We start from the raw sequence: 13,244 nt of genomic DNA, 5'->3' as shown, positions 1-13,244 counted from the left end.
AATCCCCACCGTTCATGCTACTTAGGAAGAGATATTTCACCAGAGTGTGATTCAAGCTGAGTCTCTCGGCCAGTACAAAGTTGTTTTTTCAGGCCATGGTTTTAAAACATACTTACAAATTAAAAGCTGAACATCATCTTCTTAAGTGCACACAATCAAAGTCCTTGGTTTATAACTAGGGCAGCCAGATAAAATATAGGACATCCAGTCAAATTTAATTTTAGATGAACAACAAATAATTTTTTAATATAACTATGTCCCCAATATTGCATAAGACATGGTTTTTATTTGCTTTATCTGGCGATCCGATTAAGAACACTACTGGTCCATGCATGGCCTTTTCAATTTTATTTATTCATTCACAATTAATTGGCTAATCAATTATTTAAGCTCATTTGCATGTTTTAGCTACAGGGATTTTCAGTAACTGTGGCTGTAACTACCCTCTTAAGAAACCACATAGCAACTCTAAGGCACTGAGAACTTATCTTAGACGACTGAGAAGTGACTGATTTAGGATCCTGTTCATCAAATTGTGATCTGCGGACACTGGCATCAACTTGGTGCTTGTTAGAAAAGAACCTCACTCAGGTCTCACCTAGACCGCCTGAACTCAGAATCTGCATTTTAAAAGTCATATGCATAGACAGTCAGTGGGAAGTTGTTGTCTAACAAAGGGAGTCCAACTCCAGGATGGAAGATGCCTTAGAGGACTGGGGCGGGGAGGGTGGGGGGCACTCGAGGTGGGGGGAGTCAAGGAAGGGAGGGAATATGGGGATATGTGTATAAAAACAGATGATTGAACTTGGTGTACCCCCCAAAAAATAATAAATAAATAAATAAAAAAAGTCATATGCACATTACTGTTTTAGAAGCACTGATTTAGAAAGCTGTGTTTCAGGAAAATTCCCAAGGGCATATGCAGGGTGGATTAAAGGAAAATTGACTTAAAGTACAAAAACCCCTTACAAGAATATTTTAAAAGTTTAGGCATTACTTCAAGATCTGAATGATGGTACAGGCAGCAGGAATGAAAAGAAAGAAATCGAAATGAGAAACACTAACAGAAAAAAAAGCGATGGGACTTGGTAAAGGACTGGATGGGGGAGGGAAAGGAAAGATATCAGAATCCGAATATAAATCAAGTAGAACCAGCAAAGTGTTTCTCGTATTCTTGGCAGTGGTTCTCAACCCTAGCAGCACATGATAACCACCTGGGAGCTTTAAGAAATACTGATGTATATGCCGAGTTGTGGGATTGCTGGGTCATATGGTAGTTCTATTTTTAGTTTTTTAAGGAACCTCCATACTGTTTTCCATAGTGGCTGTACCAATATTCATTCCCACCAACAGTGTTAGAGGGATCCCTTTTCTCCGCACCCTCTCCAGCATTTACTGTTCTTAGATTTTCTGATGATGGCCATTCTGACTGGTGTGAGGTGATACCTCATTGTGGCTTTGACTTGCATTTCTCTAATGATGAGTGATGTTGAGCATCTTTTCATGTGTTTGTTAGCCATCTGCATGTCTTCTCTGGAGAAATGGGCATATACACTGAGAAAACCCTAATCCAAAAAGAAACATGTGCCACAATGTTCACTGCAGCACTATTTACAATAGCCAGGACATGGAAGCAACCTAAATGCCCATCAACAGATGAATGAATAAAAAAGATGTGCCACATATAAACAATGGAATATTACTCAGCCATAAGAAAGAATGAAATTGAGTTATTTGTAATGAGGTGGATGGACCTAGAGTCTGTCATACAGAGCAAAGTAAGCCAGAAAGAGAAAAACAAATACTGTGTGCTAACTCATGTATGTGGAATCTAAAAAAAATGGTACTGATGAACCCAGTGATAGGGCAAGAATATACATGCAGATGTAGAGAACGGATTCGAGGACACGGGGTGGGGGGTGAAGGGGAAGCTGGGACGAAGTGAGAAAGTAGCACTGACATGTACGCTACCAAATGTAAAATAGCTAGCTAGTGGAAAGCTGCTGCATAACACAGGGAGATCCACTGGATGATGGGTGATGACTTAGAGGGGTGAGATAGGGAGGACAGGAAGGAGTCGTGGGAGGGAGGGGAAACGGGGATATATGTATAAATACAGCTGATTCACTTTGGTGTACAGCAGAAACTGGCACAACTGTGTAAAGCAATTATACTCCAATAAAGAGCTTAAAAAAATAGAAATACTGATGTGCCTGGATCCCAACCCCAGAGATTCTGATTTAAGGTGAAACCTGGGCATGAGAACTTCTAAATGCTCCACAGGTGATTCTAATGTGTAGCCAAGATTAAGAACCACAAACATGGGCTCTTCCAATCTATTTGTTTTCACTTAAAGAAATGATTTTCAACTCTGGCTACACTTCAGAATTATCTGGGGAGCTTTAAAAATGTATCAGTATCTAGACCCAGCTCTTAGAGATTCTGATTTAATTGGTAAGGTTTTAGATTTTCACAGTTGATTGTAATGTGCAGACAGGACTGAGAACATTCATTTGAAGTGCTCAGTTTAAATGATAATGTATTAACTATTTTTTTTAAATAAATGTAAAATGAAGAGAGAATTCAGTGCTTACAGAATCCAAACCTTCTAGTTAGATGAAATATAAACTAACTTATTTTCAATGGCTTGTTATAATTTCACAATAAATTTTGCTTGGACTTGGCTGCAATTTCCATTTTTTCAAACCTCATTTTGCATCCAAACAAAAAAATCAGCTGACGACCACTGCAAATGGATAACCATTTATGAAATAAGCATTTTTGAGATGTTTAAAATATAATATGAAATAAACTGATTACAACCACAATAGCAATTATATATCTTAGGAGTCAGTAAGGTCCTCAGGAAAGAGAGGTACAGAAATGACATGTCTAAAATTTATTTCTAGGTCAAAGTAAAGTATCAGGATTCAACCCTATTACTCAAGTCTAAATAAAACACATCAAGCAGAACATTTAAGCACTTTATAGTTAACTTGTTACTATAGCATTATTTCATAAGTGTGCAAAGTGAAAAAATTTTTTTTCAAAAAAGAAAAATGTTTCCAAATGACCTTTTATAAAATGGAAAATTGGCTTACCTCTTCCCTATGATTCTTAATTGGCATACAAAGAATACTTTGTGTCTTGTAGCCTGTGATTTGGTCAACTTCTGCATTGAACCGAGGATCCTAGTAAGGAAGAAGAAATTCAATTTAGTGACTGACCTGTTCAAAGACTGATTTGATTTTTCTGGTTTATAGGATTAGAGAAATCTAACCTTTGACTCACCTTGTTGCTCTGAATGACAATTTTATCATTGTAAGAGGCATCAAAGCATATAAGTACACATCATCTTGGACAAAGATAAATTTAAGGGTTTTTTTGCAGCTAGTATTTATGAAAAAATACAGATGGAAACAAATGTGAAGAAATAAAGGAAATTCAAAATATTAACCAATTTAGACAGCCTCACTTAAACTCGGGGGAAAGTGGCAACTCTCCCCCTCTGTAATACAGTTTGCCTATTCCCATCTCACTGATTCTTCTGAAAAAGAAACGCATCTTTGGTCTGAAACTTTTCCTATAAAACCCATCACCTCCAAAATGACCATTCCAATACTGACTTGACTTCCCTCATAATGACTGTTTATATATTTCCTCACTGTTCTGTATTTCTATCTCAGATGTGCATAAGAATTAAAATCTTACCTTTTTTGTATCTAATAAAACTGCATGGCCTTCATCTATAATCAGTTTCTCAATCTTTTGAATCTCTCTCCCCTTTTACAAAATACATCCTTGCACATTCAATAATCACAAAGGACTTCTGAAAAGTGTAAAATTTCTAAATGTGGCTTAAAGAAAGAAAGATACAGGCTATTTTCCATTAAACCAGATTGAGAAGATTAAAGGTAGGCTGTAAACTCTACGTGGGGCTTTTTCTGGTTCATCACTGTATTCCCAATATTAGCACAGGAACTCTGAAACATTTGTTCAATAAATGAAGGAAATCATGATATCATTAACAAATGATATCATAGTTATCCAATGTGATCACTTTTAGCTTACTATAGTTTAAAGCAAATCTTATAGGTAGGAGGAAAAATATACTTGAGGAAATGGACAGAGACCAGTATATGAGATACAATTAGAATGGAAGCAAACATACCAGAACATAAACATCTGAATGCATATTGTTCCCTTCAAAGCAACTGCCTTGGGAACTTACATGCTCAACCTAATAATAGCTTTATTGTTCTAAAAACTCTGCTTTTGGAATTCCCTTCAGAGAATATGGAATAGTCACACTGGAAAAATCCTCATCTTTGAAGGTCATTTCTGTTTGTTTTTTTTTTTTTTTAATTAGTCTAAAGTCACGCAAAGCCAAAGCTGTGAATGAAGTAAATGATTACACTAGATTCCATCAACTAGGGTCAGAAATGAGGCCAATTTTCCCCTGAGAGGACCAAACTTTGGCAGTAAAGAAAATTTCAGAAGAAAAGTTATATAAAATGGTGGAAGATCAATATGAATATTTTATATTATAAATAAACACTATTGCATTTTTAATTTTTCTGCAAAAGTGCTCAAAGTTATATTGAAAGACAGAGAAAACCTTGGCTGAATGTTTCCAAAAAGCAGTTCTTAAATAACATACTCTATTGCTAGGTATCTAAAGAGAGCAGACAAGATACTGACATGGATGAAGTAAAAGAAGTTAAAAATTATGAATTTATATAGTGAATTATTCTACCAGCTAATAATCAAAATATGAATAGTAATGCATCCTCAGCAATTATTTTGTTAATGAATATCTGAATTACAAGACCAATTTATAAAAAAGAGGATTCAACCCAACTATCTAAGCAAAGCAAGAGTCTGAAATTAGAAGGACTTTCACAGAATTTTTTTGTGCATACTGGAAGTTTAAAATAAACAGCAGCCCTGGATTTCACTCTTTATTGAAGGAGGTAGGAGGAATGTATGCTTCAAAATCACTTTAAGCGAATTTTAGCATCTCAAAGAATTCTCCTTTAACAATGCACCCACTGCAGGGGCTGTAAACACATAGAGAACTTCTAAGCCCCATCGAAAGAAAAATAGAGCACAACTATTATTGTGATTATTTCTTTCACTGTTTATGAGAACATGACAGTGTAAAAAAAACACAAAGCTTAGATATGCATCTCTCATAATAAAATAACTAGTACCAGACTTGCCCTCCAGCTGAAAAATATAAGATTAGACCACATACATGCAATAACTAAAACACACACAGTGAAGAGGGGAATACACACCACTGACTTGCATTATTAATCTGGTTCTTCCTGGGTGCACTTTTCCCCCAGGAGGAGAAGACAATTGGTATCCAGAGTAATAGTTCCAAATGGAACTGAATTCAGGGCTTCTAAAGTGGCTGGAATGTGCAAGGCAAAGTACCTGATAAGAGAGGCAGTGTTGTGGGTGGGGGTAGGGAGTGTAAAGGAGTGGCAGAAGACTGAGTGGCTAGTCACTTCAGACATGTATTTGGCAAGACTCTAAGAGAAGCAGCAAAAATTACCTGTTGAAGCCTGAAAGCAAGTGGTGATACCAATTATAACAATGTCTGAAGACACTGGGGTCCCACCCACCAGAGGAGATACCTTACTAGGCACCTCAGGCATTCAGTTGAGACACAGAAGGGCCACTCCTTGGAAGTAAGGACCATACCCTAGATTCAGACAACATTTCCTAAGACTAAATTTAAAACTAAAGTAGATCCATCCTAACAAATAATAATACCAAACCTGACAAGACGGAAAGCCTCTTCCAGTAACTCCACTGCCTACAAGAACAAAGGTCAGTCCTGTTTTAAAGGAAGTTGATATAATCCAAATGCCCCACAACAAAACATTCACAATATCCAACCTACAATAAAAAAAAAAAAATCACAACATGTGTGAAGAAATAGGAAATTGAAACCCACAGTGAAGAAAAAAAGCAGTCAATAGAAAATGACCTCAAGATGATTCAGAGGTTGGAATTAACAAACAGGGACTTTAAAGCAGCTATTATAAGTGTGTTTAAGGACTGAATAGAAAATATGGTAATAATGAACAGATGGACATCTCTGTAGAAAGAAAGAAGTATTTTAAAAAAGCCAAATGGAAATTCTAGAACTGAAAAATACAAAAGTTCACTGATGGATTTAACAACAGATTGGAAACAACAGAAGGGTCAGTGAACCTGAAGATAGATCAACAGAAAATATCTAGTCAAAAGGACTGAGAGGACAAAAAGAATCTATAAAAAATTAACAGAGCCTCAGTGTTCTCTGAGTCCAACATCAAATGGTCTAACATATATACAATTGGAGTTCAAAGAGAAGTGAATGGGGCAGAAAAAATATTTAAACACATGACCAAAAATTTCCCAACATTAGTGAAAACCTTAAACATATACACATAGTGTGAAAATGACATATATTGTGAAACTCATAAGGTGAAAAATGAAGGCTGGCTGACTTCTCATAAGAAAAATTAAAACCAGAAAAAAGTGGGAGAACATTTTAAGTGTTGAAAGGAAACTACTATTAACTAAGAATTGTCCAGGCAGTGAAAATATCTTTTAGGATTACAGTCAAAATAAAGGCATTTTCAGATAAACGAAATCAGAGAATTGGTCACCACCACACGGGTACTAAAGAAGAGTTAATGAAAGCTCTTCAGCTTGAAGAGAAAGATAAGAGATTCTACAGAGAGGAGTAAAGAGCTTGGAACATGGCTTGAGCACATGCACACATATATAAAGAATAAGGAAATGAATCCAGAAAGATATTGCTATGATTTATGTTAAGGAGTTTTATAGTGTTTTCTGTTTTCCTCTAGGAGTTTTATAGTGTCTGGTCTTACATTTAGGTCTTTAATCCATTTTGAGTTTATTTTTGTGTATGGTGTTAGAGAATGTTCTAATTTCATTCTTTTACATGTGGCTGTTCAGTTTTCCCAGCGCCATTTACTGAAGAGACTGTCTTTTATCCATTGTATATTCTTGCCCCGTTTGTCAGAGATTTGGGTTATGACGGCATCTGTGTGCTGGGATGGTGATGCACTGCCCCTCCTCCCACTCGAGAGGGCATGGAAGTTTTGTGTCCCCCACCTCGTTCCTTGCCCTATGCATCGCTTCTGTTTGGCTATTTCTGAATTGTATCCTTTATAATAAAAGTGTAATGCTAATTATAGTGCTTTCCTGAGTTCTGAGTCATTTTAAGAAATCATTAAATCTGAGCAGGGAACTCCTGAATCTGTAGCTAGCCAGACATGGATGTGGGGATCCTATTTATGGCTGGCATCTGAAGCGGGGACAATACTGTGGCACTGAGTCCTTAACCTGTGGGGTCTGCACTAACTCCAGGTAGCTAGTGTCTGAATTGAGCTGGAATGTAGCTCAAAGCGGGTGCAGGAGAAGTGAAGAACTGACTGTTGTTTGTAAAACCAAACAAGGTCTCAAGGTCAACATCTGTGGTATTCCTGCCAAAAGTGCCTAACTTGTATCTATTCAAGGAAAACATTCTACAAGCTAACTGCCCTGTATTCTTCCAAAATACATGTTAAGAAAGATAAACACTGAGAAACTATTCCAGATTTAATGGAGACTAAAGAGATAGAACAAGTATATGCAACATGCAGTCCTGAATTAGAGCCTTGATCAGAGGGAAAAAACAACTATAAAGGACATCATGGAACAACTGACCAAATTTGACTATAGAATGTCAGATAAGAGTACTGTATCATAAAATTTCCAGATTTTGATTAATGTATCACAATTGTGTAAGAGAATATTCTTGTTAGAAAATATATACTCATAAAAAAGTCTCCAAATGGTTCAGAAAAAAATAATATGCATATATTACTTACATGCATTATATATAGAAAAAGAAAATAATAAAGCAATGGCACAAAATATAAACAATTGGAGAATCTGCGTAAAGGGTATACACAAGTTTGTGATGCTGGTCTTGCAATCTTTCTGTAAGCTTGAAATAATATAAAAATAAAAGATAAAAGAAAACAAAAAAGGAAATAACACAGTAGACTTGCCAAATTATATGTCGGTTTTCTTCCGCAAAGTGGAATACCTAAAGATTATTAGAACATTAAACAAAGACAGAGCAGTTCCCGAACTGTGTTTCCTGGAGTACAATTATGCCATGACAAATTTATCAAATTTATCAAAATTAATAATTTTGATAAATTAAAGACTTATCAAAATTAAAACAGTTGCTGTTGTTCTTTCTTTCCTCTGAAAATTCATTTTAGAAATAATTTCATTCATCAGAAATTCATTTGAGTAGCAAGTGAGACCTGTAGGATGAGAGCTGGTGAAGATCTGTTTATCTGGAGAAGGACTGAAAAGGGAGGAATAAAGTGGGGGTGGGTGAAGGCCACATGAGTGGCAATGTGACCCTTCCCTAAGACCTTCCAAGTTTCCTCCCTAGAAATCATGGTATCCATGGAGAGGCTGTCTCCAGGAAACAAGAGAAGAGTACAAGTTTTGCATTCCAGTTGACTTAGGAAAAAGGGTTGTTTAGACAATGTAAATCCTTTGACATAGGAAATCTTGGGGAGGCTTATGGCTTCCACAGGTCATGGAACCAGGGGTTCAAAGCAATTTGTGATGGTTAATTTTCTGTGTCACCTTGACTAGGCGAAGGGATACCCAAGTGGCTGATAAAATGTAATTTCTAGGTGTGTCTATGAGGACGTCTCCAGAAGAGATGAACATTTGAATCAGGAGAATGAGTAAAGAAGATCTTCATCAACGCAGTGGGCATCACCCAATCCCTTGAGTACCTGAACAGAACAAAAAGGGAGAGGGAGGACGAATTTGCTTTCGGAGCTAAGACATCCATCTTCTCTTGCCCTCCTGCTGTCCATCAGAGCTCTTGGAACTAAAGCTTTTGGACTCAAACCAGAGTTACACAATTGACCCCTCCCTGATTCTTAGGCCTTCAGTTGATTATACCATCAATTTATCTGGTTCTCCAGATTGTGCAGATGGTGGGCAGATTGTGGAACTTCTAGGCCTCCATATCCAAGTGAGCTAATCCCTACAATAAATCACTTATTTATCTCTGGATATCCTACTCGTTCTGTTTCTCTGAAGAACACTGACTAATACACAATTCAATCTAGATATTGGATGATATCTAGTTTTCACATATGAGGATAATGCCAACACATTTATACAGTTGTTCTGATTATTATGTGTTAATATCTTATTATTAATAAACACTGTGCCACATTCAAGAAATTTGCACGAATGATGGGGCTGATGAAGGAGGAGATGATGTGTGACTGAACACTATTGGTATTTGTGGTCTAATTGAAACTCACTGGTCTAAATTGTGGACCTTGTCTTCTATGTTAAACATATGAATGTGTTATTTTATTAACAACAAAATAGTTGAATCCCTACATTTATATCATTCTGTTACAAAGTTTTAAAAAGTGAATCAAAAGTTGACCATTTCTTACAATTAATCTATCTAGCAGACTATTTTTTTACTCATAGCTTCAATCTGAGCACTACTTTGTTTCACGGCCACTTCTTGGTTTTCTACTGCTACATTATTAATTTTTAAGTGTTCTGTGGTCTCATAAGCTGAAGAAATGTGTCATTTTCACAGACACGTATTTAAAGAAGTAGGACTCAGAAAACATAGAACGTACTTTCATATTCTGACGATTTTCATAAACGGCTATGAGACAGTATTTTGACTATTCAAATTATGAGTGGGCTAAGTGATGAATTACCCACTAGCCAACTGATTTCCACTGTTAATACCAATGTAAATTATGGCCCAGATCAATCCCACAACTTCTAATGAAATTCCTGGGATGGGAATAACTTCTGCAAGGCCTCTATAAACACAGATCAAGGGTGTCAAGGGTGAAGCAGCAACATGAGAAATCCACAGACTAAGAGGCTTCAGTCTGGGGTCACTGCAAATCAAGGACACTGAGCCTATTTTAGATGGCAGTACAAGCATTAAATCATTACTAACTGCAAAACAAAGATTACACCATCACAACTCTAAAGATGGTAAACAGATTAAATAACGTGCATATAAGTGAAGAAATTCTCAGGGCTGGAGAAATTTAGGACCATGCAAACAGATGAAGGCTTTCTCAGCAAAGCTGTAGCATATTTATGGTCCTACTGTACTTGGGACTATAGTGCCATTGAAAAGCGGAAACCCAGCTGTCACCTAAGACAGGAAGGGAATTCTGCAAATTTGGCAGCGATCCTTCAGCTGTGTCCTTAATACCCCTCTTGGAGTCTGCTATGCTGTGACATTACTTACAGAGCTCAAAGAGGTCATGGAGATGGCTCCGTGAAGAATCAAAATTGAAAACACTGCTGGTATAGAGTGGATTCTGAAAGCTATCTCAGGATTTAGCCATCTGAACTATCACATCTTTCCCCAGATACCTGCCCTCAGTATTTCTCACCAGTTACTATTACTTATTCACCCAACTTCAAAACCTGAGTCTTCTCCAACTCCTCTTTTCTCCTCACTTCCATCTCCTGTTAGCTGCCAAGTCTAGCAGATTCAGCTTCTTCATCTTTAATCCAGTCCCTCGTTTTGGTCTCAAAGGCCAGTGCTCTGGTTCAGGTGCTTAATTCCTCAGACTATTTAACCTGTCCTCCCAGTTTCCAGTATTTTTCCCTCTAATTCATTTTATGGCCACCATAATATTCATCTTTCTAAAGCACAGTCTGAATCATGCCAGTCCCCCTTTCAAACCATCTTTAATTAGTCCTCATGGCTCTGAATCAAATAAATACTCCTCAGCTTGGCATTTAAGACCCCAGTAATCTCCAGTAGCTCCTCAACGTCTATACTATCACCCACACATTTCCTTACAAGCACCACATGGTCCAACTTCCTGTTTCTTCCTCAAACTTCTTTTTGCAACTGGATCTCAATATGCACACTCAATCTACTGAAATCTTATCCATCTTCCAGGGTCCATATCAATCATTGCTTCCTCAAAGAAACCTCTCTCCAACTCCCCAATTATATGTGATCTCCTGCTTCCCTGAACCTAACACATTTTCCCTGGATCAATTATGACCTGCTATCTAGTCTACTTATTTATCTCATCTACTATAATTTTCTCCCAATCAATATTTATTAACACTTATCTATGTTCCAGGCACTGTATTAGGCATCAGGAGTACAGGAGTGAATAAAACATCTATGACCCCTCAAATGACACAGAGGAGCCTCAAGCTGGTATTATTATGGAATCTTCAAAGTGTACCACATGATAAGTAAATAGCATAATTGTTCTAGCATGATGCCAGAACATAATTCATAAACATAGTAAGTGTCATTCAATTAAGATGATTTGTTTAAAACCTCTAATTCAATTAATAAAAGAATCATTTTAAATGGGAAATTTGAAAAATCATACAGTGTAAACTTTAAGTCCATAATAAAGATCTGTTCATAATGGAAGCAAAAGTGGAAGAAATATCAAATCTTTCCATTGAAATATTGTAGGGCAAAAATGTCCATTTTCTAGAGCTATCCACACATTTATTTGTTTAAGGAAACGAAAGAGTGGAAAGAAAGAAACTCAGACTTTGGTGTCAAAGGGACTTCAAATGAATGAATATGATGAATTGAGTGAATGAATTTAAAAAGACTATGGGTTTGGTTTTCTGACACTTTTTGGACCTATCATTTTAGAATCTTAGTAAAGTCCCCAGAAGTTCACGTGGAGATAACATAGATAGGGGATATGTATAGTGATCAGGTAAAAAGATGAAAGAATACAACTGTGAGATGAGCTATGTTAAATTATCATTAAGCAGGAAAACAAGACAATATTTCCCTCAGGCCTCTATCCTTGATTCAGCCCCCAGTGAAGAAACTCTGGCATTTAAAAGATGGGGAGGTCCTTACCAGACAGTCCCATTTTTAACAAGTATGCACATTTTTACATCTCAGTTTCAAATATCCCCACAATTCACAGTAGTTGTCCAAGGCCCCACCCACGCTCCACCTCCCACCCCGCCTCTGTTTCTTATTTACCTCATATGCATCTTTGATGTTCAAGGGCTCACCAAGAGCAGCCACATGTCCCACGATGCCTTTGTTCCACTCTAAGCGGATACAGTTATTTGAAGCTTCTTCCAGTGTTGAACCTTCTGCAACATCAAAGAGGCGGCTGATAAGAAACTTGTCGTTGGAGCTGTCCTCACAGACAAGGAACAGGGAATAGCGGTCAGCGGAGATGAGTCCATGGATGTGCAAGAAAATTTTGTGACATAAGGCTGTGACATCCAAGTGACTAGAAATATCTTTCACTAATTCCAAGAGTCTTGAGCACTGGTCCCCTTCATCATTATCAAACCTTGGGGGGGTTAGAGGCATCTGTTCCTTCTTTTCTGAGTCAGAGAGGAAGCTCACAGTTCCCTCAGAATCCTTGACGACAATGGGTCTAAGAGGCCGATCAAATTCGGAGGCGGAGATTTTCCTGGTTGGTGTTCCAGGGACGCTGCTCTCTGCACGGGGACTCTGCTGCGAGGGGCAAGAGCAAGCTTCCGTGTGGCCTCTGACGCCTTCCTTGCACACAGGGATGGTGTGAACTCTCCCAGCAAACCATGCATTGACCATTTCTCTGCAGAAAAGAACATGTAGACACAGTAAATGTTTGAGGACTACCCCTTCTTAAATATTGCTACCCCCGAAAGCTTCTAAAAAGCCGCTCATGGTAAACTGATGTGGTAATGATTGATTTGTCATAGAAAATAAAAACAAGATGGTTTATTTAAGACAGTTTTATTTTGAAAAACTCTAGAGGACAATTGCTTCAGTGAACATTTTAATAAAGCCTAACTCCTATAACGTGTATTTTCAGATATCTGATTTATAACACATTGTCAAGTCTGCTCCTCTCAAATCAGTTTGTGTTAAAGTAAAAGACACTAAATTTGACAAGAGTCTTAGGAAAATATAAATATGGAAATTTATCTGCTATTTAAAACATACAACTTTTTCTGAAGTTAAATATTTAAAAATTTTTAAAAATTTATATAAAATTGGCTAGCTACTATGCTTAATTGTAGATAGTTGTTTTAATCTATATCGCTACATATAGATTAGATTTAGAAAGGGAAATGGAAAATATAAACCATTTGATCTGGTATGTGGTAGAAAGATTATAGATTTCCATTAAAATCATCCT

General features: G+C 37.0%; 1 protein-coding gene across 1 annotated transcript in view; it reads right to left on the bottom strand.

Annotated features, from left to right (window-relative positions):
• The window catches only part of LOC130834488 (rho GTPase-activating protein 20-like), a 67,140-nt gene extending 54,467 nt beyond the window's left edge, over positions 1 to 12,673 (bottom strand). Inside the window, exons 1-2 of the mRNA XM_057704631.1 lie at positions 12,089 to 12,673; positions 3,102 to 3,191 (exon numbers count right to left, since the gene is read on the bottom strand). Of these exons, the coding sequence (XP_057560614.1) occupies positions 3,102 to 3,191; positions 12,089 to 12,673 (675 nt within the window). The remainder of the gene's footprint in view (positions 1 to 3,101; positions 3,192 to 12,088) is intronic.
• Between the last annotated feature and the right edge of the window lie 571 nt (positions 12,674 to 13,244).

Source organism: Hippopotamus amphibius, chromosome 13, assembly GCF_030028045.1.
Source record: "Hippopotamus amphibius kiboko isolate mHipAmp2 chromosome 13, mHipAmp2.hap2, whole genome shotgun sequence".
NCBI classification, from domain to species: domain Eukaryota; kingdom Metazoa; phylum Chordata; class Mammalia; order Artiodactyla; family Hippopotamidae; genus Hippopotamus; species Hippopotamus amphibius.
The sequence above is the reverse complement of the archived record's forward strand: the minus strand, read 5'-3'. Positions and strand labels throughout refer to the sequence as shown.